This window comes from Nicotiana tomentosiformis, chromosome 5 (genome assembly GCF_000390325.3).
Source record: "Nicotiana tomentosiformis chromosome 5, ASM39032v3, whole genome shotgun sequence".
Taxonomy (NCBI): Eukaryota; Viridiplantae; Streptophyta; class Magnoliopsida; order Solanales; family Solanaceae; genus Nicotiana; species Nicotiana tomentosiformis.
The window spans coordinates 97,415,477-97,436,883 of NC_090816.1; the positions used below are offsets into that span (position 1 = coordinate 97,415,477).

Here is a 21,407-nt window from a genome sequence, read left to right on the forward strand (position 1 = left end):
GCTTCAGTGTGGAGGCAAACTTGAGCCTTGACTACCGTACTTGAAGTCCAATGTGTTTTGTATATTGCCTTGTTTTGACATTTCTGGGCAGCCTAAGTCAAGTCTAGAACCACCAAAAAATAGAGGTCCAAATGCCTCCTAGACCATAGGCATTGGACGGGTAGTGCACGATGTAGGGCCGGTTATGTGTGCCCAATGTGGATAGGTTGCATGAGTTGATTCTTGAGGAGGAACACAGTTTACGGTACTCCATTCATTCGGGTGCCGCTAAGATGTATTAGGATTTGAGGAAACATTATTTGTGGAGGTGAATGAAGAAAGACTTAGTGGAGTATTTTGCTTGGTTCCTAAATTTTCAGCAAGTGAAGTATGCGAATCAGAGGCCGGGTGGGTTGCTTCAAAGAGTTGAGATTTTTGTGGAAGTGGGAGCGTATTACCATGGACTTCATTGATGGGCTCCTACAGACTCCGAAGAAATTTGACGTTGTATGGGTGATTATGGACAGGTTGTCCAAGTCAGCTCATTTCATTCTGGTGGTGGCTACCTGTTCTTCAGAGCAGGTGGCTCGAATCTATATCTGCGAGATTGTCCGACTTCATGGTGTGCCAGTATCCATCCCCTATCATCTCCAATAGAAATCTCTTTGGCATCGCCGTGCTGTACCGTGTCCTTAAGGACAAGCAAATGAGGGTTGTCATACTGATCCTCTATGATGCGATCATATAAGAAAGATAGAGAAACCACGCAAGCAAGAACTCGATTGGGCTCCAAAACATCCAATCTAAATAACTAGTTGGCCAAGGCCTAAACATCCATGGCTAATGACCTTTATGCCACCCGTAGACATGGCAAACTACCCATGCTCTCCGCCTTTCGACTCAAGGCATCAACCACTACATTGGCCTTTCCGGGATGATATAGAATAGTGATATCATAGTCTTTAAGAAAATCTAACCATCTCCACTGCCGCAAGTTAAGATCTTTCTGTTTGAACAGATGCTAGAGACTACGATTATCGATATAGACCTTGTATAGGACATCGTACAAATAATGCCTCCAAATATTCAATGCATAAACAATAACTGCCAATTCCAAGTCGTGCACTGGATAATTCTTCTCTTGAACCTTCAGCTGCCGAGACACGTAGGCAATCATCCTACCATCTTACATCAACACCGTATCGAGCCCAACACGTGACGTATTACAGTATACAGTCTAAGACCTCAAACCCGTAGGCAACACTAACACCATGGCTATATTCAAAGCATTCTTGAGATTTTAAAAGCTTGCCCCACACACCTTGGACCATCAGAACAGATCACCCTTCTTGGTCAACCTAGTCATAGGTGCAGCAATGGATGAGAAACCCTCTATGAAACGATGGTAATATCTGACCAAACTAAAAAAACTATGACTCTAAGTAGCTGAAGACAGTTTGGGCCAACTCTGAACTACTTCAATCTTCTTCGGGTCTACCTTGATCCCCTCACTCGATACTACATGACCCAAAAATTCCATCGAATCAAGCCAGAATTCATACTTTGAGAATTTTGCATACAACTTCTTCTCTCTCAAGGTCTGGAGCACGATTCTCAGATACCGCTCATGATCCTCCCGACTGTAAGAGTACACCAAGATGTCATCATTAAACACAATGACAAAAGAATCAATATGGCTAGAATACACGGTTCATTAGGTGCATAAATGTTATTGGGGCGTTGGTCAGCCCAAATGACATCACTAGAAACTCATAGTGACCATACCGAGTCCTGAAGGTAGTTTTTAGAATATCCGTATTCCGAATCTTCTACTGATGTTACCCTAATTTCAAATCAATCTTCGAGAACACTCTAGCACCCTGTAGCTGATCAAAAAAATCATCAATGTGCGGTAATGGGTACATATTCTTCACTGTAACCTTGTTCAACTGTCGATAATCAATACACATGCGCATAGAACCATTCTTCTTCTTCACGAACAGAACCGAAGCACACCACGATGACACACTAGGTCGAATGAAACCCTTATCAAGAAACTCTTGAAACTGCTCCTTCAACTCTTCTAGGGCCATACAATATGGTAGAATATAAATGAGCTGAGTGCTCGACAATAACTCAATTCCAAAATCAAAATCTCTATCAGGCGACAGTCCCCGAAAGATCTGCTGGAAATGCATCTGGGAAGTTTTTCACTATCAGAACTGACTCAATGGTAGGAGTATCAGCACTGACATCCCTCACAAAGGCTAGATATGCATCACACCCATTATAAACCATCTGTTGAGCCTTTAGAAAGGACATAACCTTGATGGGAACATAATCCAATGTACCCCTCCACTCTAACCGCGGCAAACTTGGCATAGCATGTCTCACCGTCTTGGCGTGAGAATCCAAAATAGCATGATAAGGTGACAACCAGTCCATTCCTAAGATCACATCAAAGTTCACCATATTGATTAGCAATAGATCAACTCTAGTCTCAAAACAACCAATAACAATTAAACACGACCGATAAATATACAATAATAGAATCTCCCGCAGGCGTGGACACATAAATAGGAGAACTCAAAGAATCATGAGATATATCCAAATATGGTGAAAAGTAAGATGACACATATGAACAAGTGGATCACGAACCAAATAAGACTGATGTTTCTCTATAACGAACCAGAACCATACTTATGATGACTGTGTCTGATGCAACCGCCTTTGTCCTACCAAAAAAAGCATGGAATCTGGCCTGGCCTCCCCCTCTAGGGTGACCTCTACATGCCTGACTCCCACCCTAGTTGTCTATGCAGGTGGAGCGGTAACTGGGGCAGCAACCACAACCTGTGAAGTTTGTGGACCTGGATGAATCCGTTGAGCCAAAGTAGTCTATGGATGGGCACCCCTCCTAAGTCAAGGGAAATCCCTCACCATATGTCTGGGGTCACCATACACAAATAAGCTCTCGGTGGGGGTGGCTGCTGAAACTGACCCTGGCCTGGTCAGCTGGACTTGTCGCTGAACGCACCCTGCGCAGGAGGTACACTAGATAATGGCTGATCAAAATGTGCAACCCGAGACCTCAGAATAGCTGGAGTACCACTAGAAGCTAGACCTGCTGAATGGACGGGCGGCTCACAAAGCCTCTACTATGACGGGCTGTGTCACGACCCTAAACCAACCCGTTGTGATGGAGCCTATCATGGTACTAGGAAATCCGACTAAGACATTTCCAAAACTTTAAATCTTTGAAAGATGCTAAAACAGTTTAAATAAAGGATAATCTCTTTAAAAAAGGATAGGAAATCACAATTCAATACATAATTCTTCCCAAAACCGGGGTGTCACTGAGTACATGAGCATCTACGAATTAACAAGGTCTAGTACACTATCTAGAAGTAAAAAGGGAATAAATAAATTAAAAGATAAGGGAGGAGAGTCAAAGTATTCGAACACCAAGCAGATACCTCGATGATCTCTAAAGGTCTGGCCTCTACAAATCAACAACCGCTGACACTGGAAGAGCCTGAATATGCACACGAGGTGTAGGGTATAGCGTGTGTACAACCAACTCAATAAGTAACATATTCAACCTTTGGACTGAAAGTGGTGACAAGTCAAATTATTACGGTCCACTTTTAACATTTAACAATACGGAAATTTACAGAAAACATAACAATGATATCTCAGATATTTGTATTCTACAAGTGAAGGTGCAAGAAATTTAGACATGCTTTCGACAAGAACTTAGACATGCTTTCTGATTTTACAACAAAAGTTAACACAAAGCAGGGAAGATCCATCCCAAATGCAAATAAACAGGGCATATCTAGCCCAAATGCCATAACTACTAGCATTGCGCCCATTGTGGGTGTGCATACTCCGGAGGGCCCGATCCAGCCCAAGCACTATAATAAGCCAAGTTCTGGCATCTATTAATAAAGCTTGTTGCGGTGTGCAGTCCAATCCCATAAATATCACTCACAATAGTCCCTCAACCCTACTCAGTCAATAACCTCTCCAGTCTCTCGGGCTCACCAAAATCATGAAAATCAACCCACAATGATGATAAGATATAACATGTAAAGTTAACAAAGACGGATACATAATATGCAAGTTATAACTACGACTGAGTACACATTGGCTGATTAGGCAATTGGTTCTAAAGCAAAAAATGACCATTGTGGGTCCCAATAGTACCATAATATAGCCTAAGAATGGTTTATAACATAAATGGCAGCTCAATAGCTCTAGCACGTAGTCAAAAAATGGGTAACAATAAGATTTAACAACTATTAGTTCCATGGAATCAACCAAGTCACAATTTATATGGTGCACGCCTACATGACCATCACTTAGCACATGTGTCACCTCAACACCAATCACATAGTATAAAACTTTAGGGTCTTACACCCGTAAAACCAAGCTTAGAAGTGTTACTTACCTCAAACCATGCAAATGTATACTACAACACGCCGGGTCGTTACATCCCGCTGGATATCCCAAGTAGCCTCCTCAACTGGATGATCTCTCCACATCACCTTCACTGAAGCTATGTCCTTTGACCTCAACTTCGAACCTGCCGATCCAAAATGGCCACCGGCTCCACATTATAAGTCAAATCACCATCCAACCGAACCGTGCTAAAATCCAAATCATGAGACGCATCGCTGACATACTTCTGGAGCATAGAAACATGAAACACTGGATACACACTCGACAAACTAGGTGGAAAGGCAAGCTTGTAAGCCACCTCTCTAATCCTCTTAAGTATCTCAAACGACCGAATATACCGAGGGCTCAACTTGCCATTCTTCCCGAACATCATAACACCCTTCATGGGTTAAATTTTGAGCAGTAGCTTCTCCCCAACCATGAAAGCCACATCATGAACCTTCCCATCAGCGTAACACTTTTGTCTGGACTGCGCCGTGCGAACGCTATCCTGAATCAATTTAACCTTGTCCAAAGCATCCTGAACCATGTCAGTACCCAATAGCCTAGCCTCCCCAGGCTCAAACCAACCTACCGGAGATTGACATTGTCTCCTATAGAAAGCCTCATACGGAGCCATCTGAATACTCGACTGGTAGCTGTTGTTGTAGGCAAACTCTGCAAGCGGCAGAAACCGATCCCAAGAACCCTTAAAATTAATGACACAAGAGCGTAACATGTCCTCCAATATGTGAATAGTGTCCTCCAAAACTGCGATATAAATTGTGTGCCCCGATCTAAAATGATGGACATCGGCACACCGTGAAGGCGAACGATATCACGGATGTAAATCTTAGGCAATCACTCTAAAGAATAAGTAGTCCCAACTAGAATGAAGTGCGCAGACTTGGTGAGCCAATCCACAATCACCTAAATAGCATCGAACTTCCTCGATGTCCGTGGGAGCCCAAATACAAAATCCATGGTGATACCCTCATATTTCCACTCCGAAATCTCAAGCCTCTAAAGTAATCCACCTGGTCTCTGATACCCATACTTCACCTGCTGACAATTAAGGCACCGAACTACAAACCCCACTATATCCTACTTCATTTTTCTCTACCAATGGTGCTTCCACAAATACTGGTACATCTTCGCGGCACCCGGATCAATGGAATATCGTGAACTGTGGGCCTCCTCAAGAATCAACTCACATAGCCCATCCATATTAAGCACACAAATCTGACTCTACATCCTCAATACCCCATCACCATAATAGTAACATCTCTGGCATCACCATACTGAACCGTGTACGGTGATACGTTATATAAGGAAGAGCAAGACACTACACAATCTAGAACCCGACTGGATCCGAAAATTCTAATCTCACGAACTGGTTAGCCAAGGCCTGAATATGAGCTGCAAGAGGTCTCTCGCCAATAGGAATGATTGCAAGGCTACCCATCTCATCGCCTTCCTACTCAAGGCATTGACCACCACATTGGCCTTCCCAGGATGATACAGAATGGTGATATCATAATCCTTTAGCAGCTACAACCATCTCTGCTGCCTTAAATTTAGCTCATTTTATTTGAACAAGTGATGGAGACTCCGATGATCCATAAATACCTCACAAGACACACCGTACAGATAATGCCTCTGAATCATGAAAATGGTAGTTTTTCTCATGGGGATTCAACTGACACGAAGCATAAACAATCACTCTACCTCCCTGCATCAAGACACACCCAATACCGATCCAATAAGCATCACAATACATTGTATAAGAGCCTGAAGCTGAAGGCAAAACTAGAACTGGAGTTGTGATCAAGGCAGTCTTGAGATTCTAAAAGCTCTCCTCACACTCATCCGACCACGTGAACGTAGCACCTTTTTGGGTCAATTTGGTCAAAGGCGATGTAATAGATGAGAAACCCTCCATAAACGACGATAATAACTGGCCAAGACGAGAAAGCTCTGAATCTCAGTGGCTGAGGACGGTCTAGGCCAAGTCTGAACTACCTATATCTTCTTTGGATCCACCCGAATCCCCTCACTAGACACCACGTGCCCCCAAAACACCACTTAACTAAGACAAAACTTACATTTAGAGAACTTGGTATAAAGCTTCTCCTCCCTCAACCACTGCAACTCAATCCTCAAATGCTCGGCATGCTCCTCCAGGCTACGAGAGTACACCAGGATATCATCAATGAAAACTATGACAAACGAGTTGAGATAAGGCTGAAATACACTGTTCATCAGATGTATAAATGTTGCTGGGGAGTTGGCCAGCCCAAAAGACATCACAAGAAACTCATAATGACCATAACGGGTCCTGAATGCAGTCTTTAGAACATCTGAGTCCCGAATCTTCAACTGGTGATACCCAGACCTCAAGTCAATCTTAGAGAACACCATCGCTCCCTGAAGCTGGTCAAATAGATCATCAATGCGTGGCAAAGGATACTTGTTCTTGATTATAACTTTGTTCAACTACCTATAGTCGATGCACATCCGCATAGTACCATTCTTTTTCTTCACAAACAGAACTGGCGCACCCCAAGGTGACACACTAGGCCTAATAAACCCCTTATCAAGACATTCCTAAAGTTGTTCTTTCAATTCATTCAACTCAGTTGGTGCCATACGATACGGAGGAATAGAAATGGGTTGAGTGCCCGGCACCAAGTCAATACCAAAGTCAATATCCTTGTCGGGCGGCATGCCCGGCAAATCTGCAGGAAACACATTCGAAAAATCGTGCACCACCGGAATAGAATCAATAGTAGGAGTATCGGCACCAATATTCTTCACATAGGCCAAATAAGATACACAACCCTTCCCAACCATCCACTAGGCCTTCAAATATGAAATCACTCTACTGGAAACATAGTCTAGAGAACCTCTCCACTCAATCCGTGGCAACCTCGGGAGCGCCAACGTCATAGTCTTAGCATTACAATATAGAATGGCATGACATAGAGACAACCAATCCATACCCAAGATCACGTCAAAATTAACCATACTAAGCAATAAGAGATCAACTCTAGTCTCCAATACCCCAACAGTCACTACACATGACCGATATACATGGTCCATAATAATAGTATCACCCACTGGCGTAGATATATAAATAGATAAAATTAAGGACTCATGGGGAATATCCAGATAATGATCAAAATACGATGATACATACGAATAAGTGAAACTAGGGTCAAATAATATAGAAGCATCCTTGTGGAATACTAAGACAATACATGTGATCATTGCATCTGAAGCAACAAAATCTGGCCTAGCAGGAATAACATAGAATCGGGCCTGACCGCCACCCGATCGGCCTCCCCCTCTTGGGCGACCCCTAGCTGACTGTGCCCCACCCTAAGCTGGCTGGGCGGATGGTGAAGTAACTAGTGCTGAAGTCGTAGTCTGAATCATCTGATGAGCTGGACCTCCCGAAAGGCAGAAGCAATATCTATTTATGTGACCCAAATCTCCACACTCAAAACAACCCATCTCTAAAAATGGCGGCAAGTACTGAGGCGAACCCCGAGAACCAGAATACCCGCTAGAAGCACTCGGTGTGGATGAACTGTGAACTAAAGGAGCACGGGACGAACTCAGAGCTGGAAGGAACTGAGAGATGACTAATTCTGATGAGCACTGTATGAACCATGGCTGGATGATTCACCATGGTGAAATGGATGAGCCATATGAGAGGTCTTATAAGGATGACCCCTGCTGTGGAAGAATTGTCCCCCAGAAGGAACACCGTAAAAACCACCCGATCCACGAGGCCTCTTGGCCTCACTCTCCTCATGCTCATAACTACGAACCATATCTAATCGCCGAGCAATATCAACCACCTCATCGAACTGAACACCAGATACACTTTCCCAAGTCATATTAAAATGCAACTGATAGGTTAGGCCATCGATGAACTTTCTAATCCTCTCCCTCTCGGTGGGAACCAACCAAACTGCGTGACAAGCCAACTCTGAAAATCTCATCTCATACTGGGTCATAGACAGGTCTTCCTAGCATAGCTGCTCAAACTGCCAATGTAGCTCCTCCTTACGGGTCGGTGGCACAAACTTCTCTAAGAAGAGAACAAAGATCTCACGCCATGATAGTGGTGTTGCATCGAATGGCCTTCTCCTCTCATAGGCAATACACCATCTATCCAAGAAGTTATGGGCATCCTCAGGCTCAGCCCCACTGAATAATGGAGGTTGGAGTCTCCCAAACCTCTTAAGTCTCCTCTGCTTATCAACAGTCATAACGAGACCCCCCTGGGCCTGAGCATCTACAACCGACTGGGCTGGCAATGCCCCTAGGGTCTAAAATACATGCATCACCTACTCTGGCGCGAGGGCAGCGGGAGTCTAAGTACATTCCCCGACCTGAGAAGTGGCTGGTGAGATCTGAGTAGAAACTGCCAGAGAAAGGTTAGTGCACACCATGAAAATCTGAGCTAGAGCCTCTTGAAGGCCTGGAATCACAATGGGCACATCTGGTGCCTGAGCTTCCCCCAAGGGCTCGACCACATCTGGAACCTGCTCCTGAGCTGGAGCAATTGGTGGATATGCAAGTGTTGCTCTAGCTGTTGTACGAGCTGCACATATGCCCCTACCCTGACCTCGACCTCTCGTGGCCCTAGTTGGTGGTACTAGTGGATGTCCGTCATGTCCGGTAGCACGTGTCCTCACCATCTGTGAGAGAATAAAATACAAAAGTTTAGTTACCGGAATCAACAATTCAACACGACAAGAATACAAGAATGTGAAGTATCCTAAGGGTTCGGAAACCTCTCGAAGATAAGTATACACATCTCCGTACCGATCCGCAAGACTCTACTAAACATGCTCATGACTCGTGTGACCTATGTAACCTAGTCTCTGATACCAACTTGTCACGACCCTAAACCAACCAGTCACGATGGAGCCTATCATGGTAGTAGGCAAGCCGACTATACAGACATTTCCAATACTTTAAATCTTTGAAAGATACTAAAAGAGTTTAAATAAAGGAAACTCTCTTAAATACAGGATAGGAAATCATAATTCAATACATAATTCTTCCCAAAACCGGGATATAACTGAATACATGAGCATCTTTGAATTAACAAGGTCTAGTACACTGTCTAAAAGTAAAAACATAATAAATTAACTAAAATATAAGGGAGGAGAGTCAAGGTCTGCGCACGCCAAGAAACTACCTCAATGATCTCCGAAGGTCTGGCCTCTGCAAATCAACAACCGCCAAAACCAAAAGCACCTGAATCTGCACACGAGGTTCAGGGTGTAGCGTGAGTATAACCAATTCAATTAGTAAAAAATCTAACCTTTGGACTGAAAGTAGTGACAAGTCTAATTATTACGGTCCACTTTCAATATCTAACAGTATGGAAAGTTACAGAAAACATAACAATGATATCTAAGATATTTGTATTCTACAAGTGAAGGTGCAAGAAATTTAGACATGCTTTCGACAAGAACTTAGACATGCATTTAGATTTCACAACAAAATTTAACACATAGTAAGGCAGATCCAGCCCAGGATAGATCCAACCCAAATGCAAGTAAATAGGGCAGATCCATCCCAAATGTCATAACTGCTAGCATTGCACCCATTGTGCGTGTGCAAACTCTAGAGGGGCCGATCCAACCAAAGCATTATAGTAAACCAAATTCGGCGTACAACCCGTTCCCATAAATATCACTCATAATAGGCCTTCAGCCCCACTCAGTCAATAACCTCTCCAGTCTCTCGGGCACACAAGAATCATGAAAATCAGCCCACAATGATAATATGATATAACATGTAAAGACAACAGAGACTATGACATAATATGCAAGCTATAAGTGCAACTGAGTACAAATTGGAAGATTAAATAATTAGTTCTTCATAAAACAAAATGACCATTATGCGTCCCAATACTACCATCATATAGCCTAAGCATGGTTTCTAACATGACTAGCAACTCAATAGATCTAGCACGTAGTAAAAATACGGGTAACAACAAGATATAACAACTATTAGTTCCATGGAATCGACCAAGTCACAATTCTTATGGTACATGCTCGTAACTTAGCACATGCGTCACCACAACACCAATCACATAATACAAAATTCTGGGTCTCACACCCTCAGAACCATGCTTAGAAGTGTTACTTACCTCAAACTGTGCAAATCTCTACTCCAACACGCCCTTGCCTCGCGAATCGACCCCCAAATTCCCCAAATCCAGCCACAAACAATTCGATATAATTAACACGGTCTAAAGGAATCAATTCCATAAGAAAACACTAAGTTATTAATCAAAAGTTAAAAGTCAACTCAAAAGCCAGCCCCTGGGACCACGTCTAGAAATCTGATAAAAATTACAAAACCCAAAAGCCTATCCAACCACGAGTCCAACCATACCAAATTTACCAAAATCCGACCACAAACCATTACCCAAATCCCAAATCAAATCTCTAAATCCCTAGCCTTAAATTCCCAAATTCCACCTTAAATACACACAAACTAGGTGGGAAATTCAACGGGAAAATATAATTATTGAATACATTTAACCACAAGTGATTTACCGCATGAAATCCCTCAAAAATCCTCTAAGAATTAACAAATCCCTAGCTTGAAATGTTTCAAATGAAGAAGATCTAGAAAATCCTAGAATTTAACCACTAGCCAGGCTTTTCCGCACTCGCAGAGCCTGGGATCGCACTTGCGCTCCTGCTTTTGTGGAGAAAAACTCGCTTCTGCGAAACACACTTAACAGCCGACCAAATGCACATGCGATCCCAGCTCCGCACCTACGGGAGCGCATCTAAGGACTGTTCCTCGCTTTTGCTATTCCCATGCTGCCCATCCAAATCCGCTTCTGCGGTCGACCTCGCGCAGATGCGCATAAGCATCTGTGGAAACATTTATGTGCCTGCAACCCCCATTATCTTTCCTCCTCTCGTAGCTGTGCAATCTTAGTCGCTTCTGCGGCTCTGCACCTATGGCCAATCCCACCGCAGGTGTGATGACATCAGATCTACAACACCTCGGCATAACACTTAGCGAAATTTGATCTGTTAACCATTCGGAATCAACCTGATGCCCCCGGGACCTCAACCAATTATACCAAAAAGTCCTAAAACACGATGCGAACTTAGTCGAGCCCTCAAAGCATGTCAAACAATATCAAAAACACGAATCGCGCCCCAATTCAAGCCTATTGAAACTAAGGAAATTCCAACTTCTACAAATGATGTCGAAACCTATCAAATCACATCCGATTGACCTCAAATTTTGCACACAAGTAAAAAATAATGCCACAGACCTAGTCTACTTCCCGGAATGCCAATCCGAGCCCGGTCACCACAAAGTCCACTCTTAGTCAAACATCCAAATTTCCAACTTCCGCCATTTCAAGCCTAATTCAACTACGGACCTCCATATCCCAATCCAGACACGCTCTTAAGTCCAAAATCACCCAACGGAGCTAATAGAACCATCAAAACTCCAATCCGGAGTCGTTTACATATAAGTCAACATCCGGTTAACCTTTTCAACTTAAGCTTCCAACCTTGAGACTAAGTGTCTCAATTCATTTCGAAATCTCTCTGAACCCGAACCTACTGCCCCGGCAAGTCACATAACAACTATGAAGCATAAAATGAGTAGTAAATAGGGGAACGAGACTACAAATCTCAAAATGATCGGCCGGGTCGTTACAGGCTGCAACTGGGGCGCGGGCACCACAATATCCGCCAGATTCTCGAGGCCTCTTGGCCTTTTGTCCTCTCTCTCATGACCTCGCATACCCTCCAACCTCCGCGCGATCTTTACCACCTGCTGTCACGACCCCAATTTTCCTTTATAGGATGTCATGACAGTACCTAGTCTCTGCGACTAGGTAAGCCTAACACTTATTGAATAAATTGATAGAAATTAACCAACATAACTATTAAGCAAAAACCAAATATTTCTAAATGAACTCAACATTTACAACATGAAATAACATTCCAAAACCGGTAGTACAAGTCATAAGCTCTACTGAGTTTACTAGAAATATCCCTAAATGCAACTGTTCGAAAAAGGATTAAACAGTACAAGTACAATATCAGAAGGTGACTACGAGGCATGCGAACGTGGCGATAGGTTTACCTTGAGTCTCCACAATAATGCTCGACTAGCTAGCTAATAATCAACAATATCCAAGGCACCTGGATGTGCTAAAAAATATGGAGAAGCGTAGTATGAGTACACCACAACAGTACCCAGTAAGTAACAAGACTAACCTCAATAGAGTAGTGATAATAGATAGTCAAGACACCTATCGTACTAAACAACCAGAACAAGTGTGAAGGTGAACTAACAAAGAAAAAATATTAATATAAAGCAAACCATGATAAGAATACAAGACAATACATGCAATGATACACTGGTAACATCAATATTTAAGAGGAAGCGGTTAGGTAATAATGATGTAGAGTAAGCTGATCACAGTCTAAGTCCGGTGAAACCAAATAAAGGAAAACCAGCAACAACTCAATAAGAACAACCTCTTTCATACCAGATCTGTTCAAGTATTTCCACGAGGTACCGAACCTCAAAATCATAGCTCATGGGTTCCAATTCATGAACCCTAATCATTTGGCATCTTGTGCCCACCTTACAACTCATAACCGCACGGACGACTCACGTGCCAATAGACAATCCTCACACATAAGGTAAGTAGACAAGAGTACGTATAATGGTCAATAATGTCAGGCTTCATCTTCTAAAACATTTTGGGTGATTTAACTACGTGTATACTTATGGAATTGTTCTACCACAATTTAAGTCAACAAATAAGAGCAGAGACAATGCATGGCACATAAGAAACGATCACCACACAATGTACAATGTAATAAAGGCAGCAATGAACTTTGAAGCAATGACTAGCACAACAAGATTAGCTACATAGAACTAAGCAAATAGTGCAACACAGAGGAAGACAATTAATAGTATGCTAAGGAGACAAAAATCAAAGGCAAGTACAAAAGAATGGGGAAATCATAACAAGAGCCCTACCGAGGTACCACCTCGTAGTCTCAAATCATAAAATGAATCACAAACTTTCCTTGTATCGTCGTAGGAGCCTTTATATTTAGTTTTTGAAAATCATTTTTCCCATAATAAAGTCCCCTGTTTTAGCTCACCTTATCACACCGTATGGCTTCTAGTAGTTCCCCTACTAGCCACGCTTTTCAAGCCTACCTTATCTCATCGCATGTATTTCAACACCTAGACTTTATACCACCACATGTGTATCTATAGTAACAACAACCTGACAGAAACCTCATGCTACACAATAAAAGAAGCCACAGAAACCTCGTGAAAACACAATAAAATGGCATGGCAAAAACCTCGTGCAAACAACATAACAATTATCTAAACAATAACACGTATGCTAAAACATAACAACTCCGATAAATGACTTTCACAATATGTGCCCATATGCAATAACATTTCCTCAAAATAATTTCAATATCACAATCACGCATAGCCCTTGGTTCAATAACACTGAATATAACAACGACAATAATACGAGAATACGACAAGTAAATCAACTCAGGAACTTCAAAACACAATGAAATGGGAGAATGAGCTCCCAATGAAAGACAAAACATGGAATACTGGTTTCAACAAGAATAACTCAACAAGGAAGAGATAATGTGTAGCAATGATTCCACAAAAATACAATTCAATGATAAGAGGGATAACATGAATCAATGATTCCAAATAAGGATAAGTCAACAATGATAAGGGATAACAAAACTACATTTAGGATTGAGTAATTACGAAAGAGATACAACAAATTCAATTAAGGATAAGCAAATTATGAAAAAGATAATAATAACTTCAATCAAGGATAAACAATTACGGAAAGGATAGCATGGCAATAAAAGAGGAAACAACTCCAGTTAAGGAACATAAGAGTTTAATCAACAATAAGGGTAAAATATAAAACAATTGAATCCAAATAAGACATGTAAGGGTGAATTTAGTAAATGGGGAATTTAACATGACAAAACAACTTCGTATTTAATGGACATAAGAATCTAAGAGCCCTAAATGATCAAATTTCCACAAATATGCCCGAGTACGTACTGGTCACCTCGCGTACATGGCCTTCACATCACACAATTAGCACGAGTAACTCAAATCCTAAGGGGTAGTTCACCAAACAAAGTTAGGCAAGATACTTACCTCAAAGAAGCTAGACCGATACTCTAAAATAACCTTCTCGAGTGAAACAACCTCCGGATGGCTCAAATCTAGCCAAAAAATAATTTCAAATCATAAATAAAACTCATAGGAAACAATTTCGGTTAATAAAACTTCGTTATTTGATTAAATCTAAAAAGTCAACCCAAAGGTTAACCCGTAGGCCCAAACCTCAAAACTCGACAACATTTACAAAACCCGAACACCCATTCCGATACGAGTCCAACCATACAAGAATTACAAAATTCTGATATCAATTCGTTCTTCAAATAATCATTTTATGTTTTTGATAGATTTTTACAAAGTTTCATATTTTCTTCCTTTCAATTAACTGATTTAATGATATAAATAGGTATGAAATCATGAAATGTAATCATTTTCGGATATAGAACACTTACCAAAATCAAACCCATGAGGAATCCATCCAGAATCACTCATAATCGAGGCTTCAAACTCAAAAATGAACAAAATGCCAAACCCTCGAATATATGTGATTCTACCCACGTGTTTTTTGCATTTGCAAATAGAAACATTGCATCTGTGGCCTCCCATTTACGAGAAAAGGTTCTCATCTACGAATCCAACTAGCCAACCCAGTGGCCGCACCTGTGCAAGAATGAGTTGCATATGTGACTCCGCGGAAGCGCACAAACAGCCGCAGCAGCGGACATCTTCGCATTTGCGATTAATGGGACGTAAAAGCAGCCAACGCATCTGCGACAAAAACTCCACAAAACTGAAACTTCCTCCCAGGTGTCAACATCGCAAAAGAAACAAAAACTTTGCAAAAGTGGCTTCGCATATGCAATCAAACCTCCACAGAAGCGGATACACCAGAACACTGCCCAATAACCTTAATAAAAAATTTCCAAAACGATCCACACCTTATCCGAAACTCATGCGAGCCACTCGGGACCCCTTTCGAATATACCAACAAGTTCCATAACCTATTCGGGGCCTCGAAACGCATCAAACAACTTCAAAACTAAGAATCGCAACTCGAATCGAACTTATGAACTTACAAATCTTCAAACTTTCAAAACACGTACCGAAACATATCAAATCAACCCGAAATGAAATCAAATTTTTCATGCAAGTTCAAAATGACATAAAATATCTAATCCAACTCTCAGAATTGCAATCCGAGCCCAATATTAACAAAGTCAACTCCCGTTAAAACCTCTTAACATTCCCAAACATCTACTTTACAATTTTTGCCAAAATGTATCGAATTACCCTACGGACCTCCAAATCCATACCCGGACACATATCTAGGTCTAAAATCACCATAAGAAACTATTGGAATCATACAAATTCCATTTCGGAGTTGTCTACACAAAAATACAGGCTCAAATCAACATTTATCGCTTAAGCTTCTAAAATAAGAATCATTCTTCCAACGTCGGATATCTGACAACTCCTTCTCAGATGGCACTGCCCTAACGTCGGGCTAAACAGAAATAATAGGTTGTGCTGACAAAACCTCTAGGACCTAATCGACATGGACCCGCTGCTCTGGGTATGGGTCGCGAGAGTCTAAGCTCCTCCCCCAGCCTGAGATATAGCCGGTGCAAGTGGAATCAATACCGCATGGGATGGAGTATTGATCATACTCAAAACAAATTTGCGAGGATCTGTTGAAGTGTAGGGGTGACAACATGCACCTCGAGTTCATGTCCCCCAATTAGAGCTACTAGTGGTTCTTCAGTCGCAGCTTGAGCATGTGTTATAGCTGCACCACATGTCCCTCATCGGCCTCTGCTCCGGCACCGACTTCTCATGGCTATAGCAGGGGGCGCGGGTGTATGATTGTCAGATCTAGCAGTGTGTGTCCTCACTATCTATGAGAGAATAGAAAGTCAAAGATTTAGACTTTGAATTCAACCAATTCGTACGATAAGGAATCAAAGAAGTGGAGTTTTTCTAACATTCTTTTACCTCTCGAAGATAAGTATAGACATTACCGTACCGATTCACAAGACTCTACTAAACCTACTTATGACTCGTAACACCTATGAACTTAGAGCTCTGATACCAACTTGTCACGACCCCAATTTCCCTCCTTAGGATGTTGCGATGGCACCTAGTCTCGAAGACAAGGTAAGCCTAATAAACGAGAGAATATGGCATAATTAAAGGCTAGAAACCTGATATAAACTAATAAGTCTCATAAATATCTCAAAATTTAAATCACAACTACAATGCTCCCAAAATTCAGTGAGACTCAGTCATAAGCTCTACATAAGGTTCCAAAATACCTACTACAACAATATCTAATAAAAGAAACAACAATACTGAAAAGATAATAGAAAGTGACTCTGACGCCTACGGACACTGAGTAGGTATACCTTAAAGTCTCTGGAAAATAGCAACAAATGAAGCACTAACGTCCAGCACAGACAGACGTACCTAGATATGCTCAAAAATTATGCAAACGCATAGTATGAGTACGCCACAATGGTACACATTAAGTATCAAGGCTAACCTCGGTAGAGTAACGAGGCCAGGTCAAGACACCTACTAGGACAAGATAAATAGAACAAAATATAATAATGAGAAGTAATGAAAACAAATGAATGGATGATAATGAAGCAGGTTAATGACGTAGACCAATGACAGTATTGTAAGCATAAAAACAACAAGAAGGAAGCAAATAACGAGAACTACAATAGTCAAATACGGACAAAACTGATAAGACAAGGAAGAAATAGGGCAACAAGAAATGTTCAACCAATAACTCGTTTCAATATGAAATGCACAACAAGAGTCACAACCGAGGTACCGCCTCGTATTCACTTTTCAAAATTTCAATCACAATGTTTCCTTATATCACTACGGGAGACCTACATTTACTTTTGAAAATTATTTTTTTCCGAAATAGCTACCCGCGTTTTAGCCCACCTTATCACACCGCGTGGCTTCAAGTAATTCATCTACTAGCAACACGCGTATCAAGTCCACCTTATCTCACAACATGCATATCAACCCCTAGCCTTATACCACAACATGCATATCAATAACTTAACAAAAAGATACTTCACGAAATAACAATTTCAAATACAAGGAATTCACAAATTAGAGATGGGACAAGGCAATAAGTGTGAATACCTAATTTTTGCAGTATTTTAACATATTCTAAAGTCATTAGTGTTTTGTTATCTTAATTATTTTTTTCTCAATTTTTGTGTCTTTAATTGCATATTTTCTATCATGAAAATACAAACAAAAAAATACTTCTTCCTTTGTTTGTGCATTTTAGGAATTAACTAATTATTCAATTAATGAATTAATGTAATGAATTGATCACTTGAATAAGTTATTTAATTAATAATTTTATTTGTGTAAATTTAGTTCAATAAGTATGATTAAAGAAAAAATGGCTTAAATTGATATTGTTAAGTGGCTGGCCAGAGAAGGGGCACGTAGTCTCATTAAGTGAAGTCAAGATAAGATATGAGCCCCTTGAGGTATAAAGGCATCTTAAAATCAGAATTTTTTGCCATTTTTCTGAAAACCCAAACCCTAGAAGCCCATTTTTTCTCTCACTCATCCTCTGCCGCTGTCCTTATCCACGGCGGAACCACCATCCTCCACCATCCACCGACGAACAAATAGCTCGAAACCTACACCAAACTCCTCCTCTACCCGAATCCACCAGTCAGACGACCAGAACCCCCTTCTCCGCCACCTACCACCATTCGGCCGCCACCCCACCACCCCTCCGGCGGTGGTCCGTTCACCTAAAGACCTGTGCCATTCTCTTCTTCTTCACACGCTCTACCCATATCCAAGTCCTAAATACCCAAAATCCTCACCAATCTCCCTTAATCTAGTTTGACTAAAACCCTAGCCGCTCCCCTTTTTTTAAATGCAAAGAACACCAGCCATCCCTACCCCTTAATTATAACATCATTGGATAGATCTTAAACCATATTTCTTAGTTTCACAACGAAATGCCACTGATTAAAATTCGGTCAAACTCCGTCGACCATTTCAATCCACCACTGCCCGAGCACCACCAAAATCACTACCATTGATCCTTTCCCTTAGTCTATATCGTGACTCGGAGCAGGAGTTCTCGTTGGTGGTGTCATGACTAACAACTGGCTCACTGTAATTCACGGTCATAATTAACCAATTAAAATCGTGCTTAAAGTTCACATCGTTTCCGTTTTGACGTCCGACCACTGTCTCAGGCATTTGGACTGTGAAATGGTAAAAATCTTAATCCCTTTTCTCCGCCCCTGATTTTCTGTTTTTATGTAATTGTTAATATATTTTTTATTTAGGTTTAGATTTTGTTTATGATTTATTGTCTATTTCATATTGAGTAATATCGATTTCTATATTTGTTTAATTAGTTTGGACAATATTTGTTTTACTTGTGGTTTCTCATTGTTGGTTAATAGTTCAATTGGTGAGTTCTAGTTTGTTGTTTCTCGGCTTAGTTTGAATCAAATAGGGTGGTGTTGGTTTGGTTTAAAAGAAGAAGAGTAGATATGTTACTCATGAGAGTAGGGTACTTCCTTGTTTGCTTTTTACTGTTCAAAGACTATTGAGAGTACTAAACTCCAAAAGGTTTGTCCTTGTTTAGTAAAATAATGTCTCTTGGATAGAGTTTTAACCAAAAATCTATCCTTTGAATAGTTTAGACCGATTTTTGGCAAAAGGTATGTCCAAAGGATAGATTTTTATAATGGACACAAGGATTCCCTCTCCTATAAAGGGAGGTGATGGGTTTAAAGTATCTTAGATTTATGTTTTGATGATCTAACAAACTTATTGTTAAAAACCAGATAAAGGACTTGATGTACATTTAGTATATATCTCTATCAACGGACTCAAGCTAATGTATGTTGTATGACTTCAGACAGAAAAGAATCAACTCAGGGACCTGATCCCTTTGAGTTTCCCTGACAACAGTACGAAGTCAACTCTACAAGCTGGAAAGTGACTTCCTGCATTGTACATGCTACAATGCAGAAACATTACAACAGTCATTTCCCATTGGGAAGGGTTTTTTACCAACCAAGTGTTTACATCTTCCAGGTGATGTCATCCAAAGGATATTAACAAGAAGCATTACAACAAAACATCACTTGAACACTTGTGAAATCATTGAAGAACTCAAGATCTGATAATCAAGCATTGAAGTCACAAGTGCATTAGAACAAAGTACAACACTACTACGGACCAGTTCCTACAACAAGTCTTTTGTATGTCATTAGTTGAGTTTGTATCTTTGTATTAGTTCTTCATTGTAATTCCTACTTTGCTTATTTAGAAGCTTTAACTAGGAACCTCCAAAAACCATAAACCCTTAGAGTTTGTGTCGTGACTAGAGTTAATCATGATTTGAAGTCTTTGTACTAGGTGTATTGCAAATTAGCTTGTAATAGGTGTATTACAAGTTAGTGAGGGATTAAGAGTTTAGGTTGTGGTTTTTTTATCCCCTTGAGCATGAATTTTTCCACGTAAAATCTCCTGTGTCATTTACTTGCTATTTTATTTGTTATTTCTGTGGAAACTGGTATAGGACCAGGTCTCTATACAGTTTTGTGGACTCATACATTCTATAAATTGGTATCAGTGCAGGTTTTTTCTAAAAGGTTAACACCTAGAGAGGATTCTCACCATGGCTGCTCCACCAAACTTTGAGGAAGGACAATCAACTTACAGGCCCCCAGGATTCAACGGCTAATACTATGGGTGGTGGCAGACTCGAATGCATGACTTCATAATGGCAGAAGACTCCGAGTTATGGGATGTTATTTGTGATCGTCCATATGTCCCAACAAAGAATGTAGGAGAACCTGCTGTAATGGTGCCGAAAACCAGGAAGGAGTACAATGACGCTGATAGGAAAGTTGTAGAGAAGAACTTTCGCACCAAAAAGATTTTGGTGTGTGGTATAGGACCTGATAAATATAATCAGATTTCAGCCTGTCAGTCTGCCAAGGAGATATGTGAAGCTTTACAAATGGCACATGAAGGAACTACTCAAGTAAAGCAGTCCAAGATCGATATGCTCACCACTGAGTATGAGCTCTTTAGAATGAAGGATGATGAATCCATTCAAGACATGCATACTCAATTCACTTCCATTATAAATGAGCTACACTCTCTTCGAGAAATCATTCCTAGGAACAAGCTCGTGAGGGAAGTTCTTAGCGTTTTACCCAGCTCTTGGGAAATTAAGGTGAATGTTATCACTGAAGCCAAGGATCTGCAGACATTGACTATGGATGAGCTAGTTGGGAATCTGAAAACCTACGAGATGAAGGAAAATAAGGACAATGAAAGAAAAGAACCAAATAAGGAGAAGAACCTAGTACTGAAAGCTGAAAACAATTATTAGAGTGAGGAGGATAGTGACATGGCTTACCTCACCAGAAAGTTTCAGAAAATGGTTTGAAGAAATGGAGGTATACCAAAGAGAGGGAGTTCCAACAAACTAAAGAATAATGACCTATGTCATAAGTGTGGAAAGCCAGGGCATTTCATCAAGGACTGTCATTTTCTGAAGCAAGAATATTTCAAGCACAACTCTGATAAAGTAGCCAAGAGGAACCCGGTTCCTGACAAACGCTTCAAAAGAAAAAATGCAGCTGACAATATTGTGAAGCAAGCTCTTGCAGCATGGGGAGACTCCTCCGGTGAATCAGAAAAAGAAACTGATGCAGGTGATAGCTCCATGATGGCAGTTGAAAATGAAGCAAATA

General features: G+C 41.0%; 1 protein-coding gene across 1 annotated transcript; it reads left to right on the forward strand.

The window, feature by feature from the left end:
- The first annotated feature begins 20,425 nt into the window (after positions 1-20,425).
- LOC138892845 (uncharacterized) lies at positions 20,426-21,043 on the forward strand. Its single transcript, XM_070176592.1, has one exon. The coding sequence runs from the start codon at positions 20,426-20,428 to the stop codon at positions 21,041-21,043; it is 618 nt and encodes a 205-aa protein (XP_070032693.1).
- The last annotated feature ends 364 nt before the right edge of the window (positions 21,044-21,407 follow it).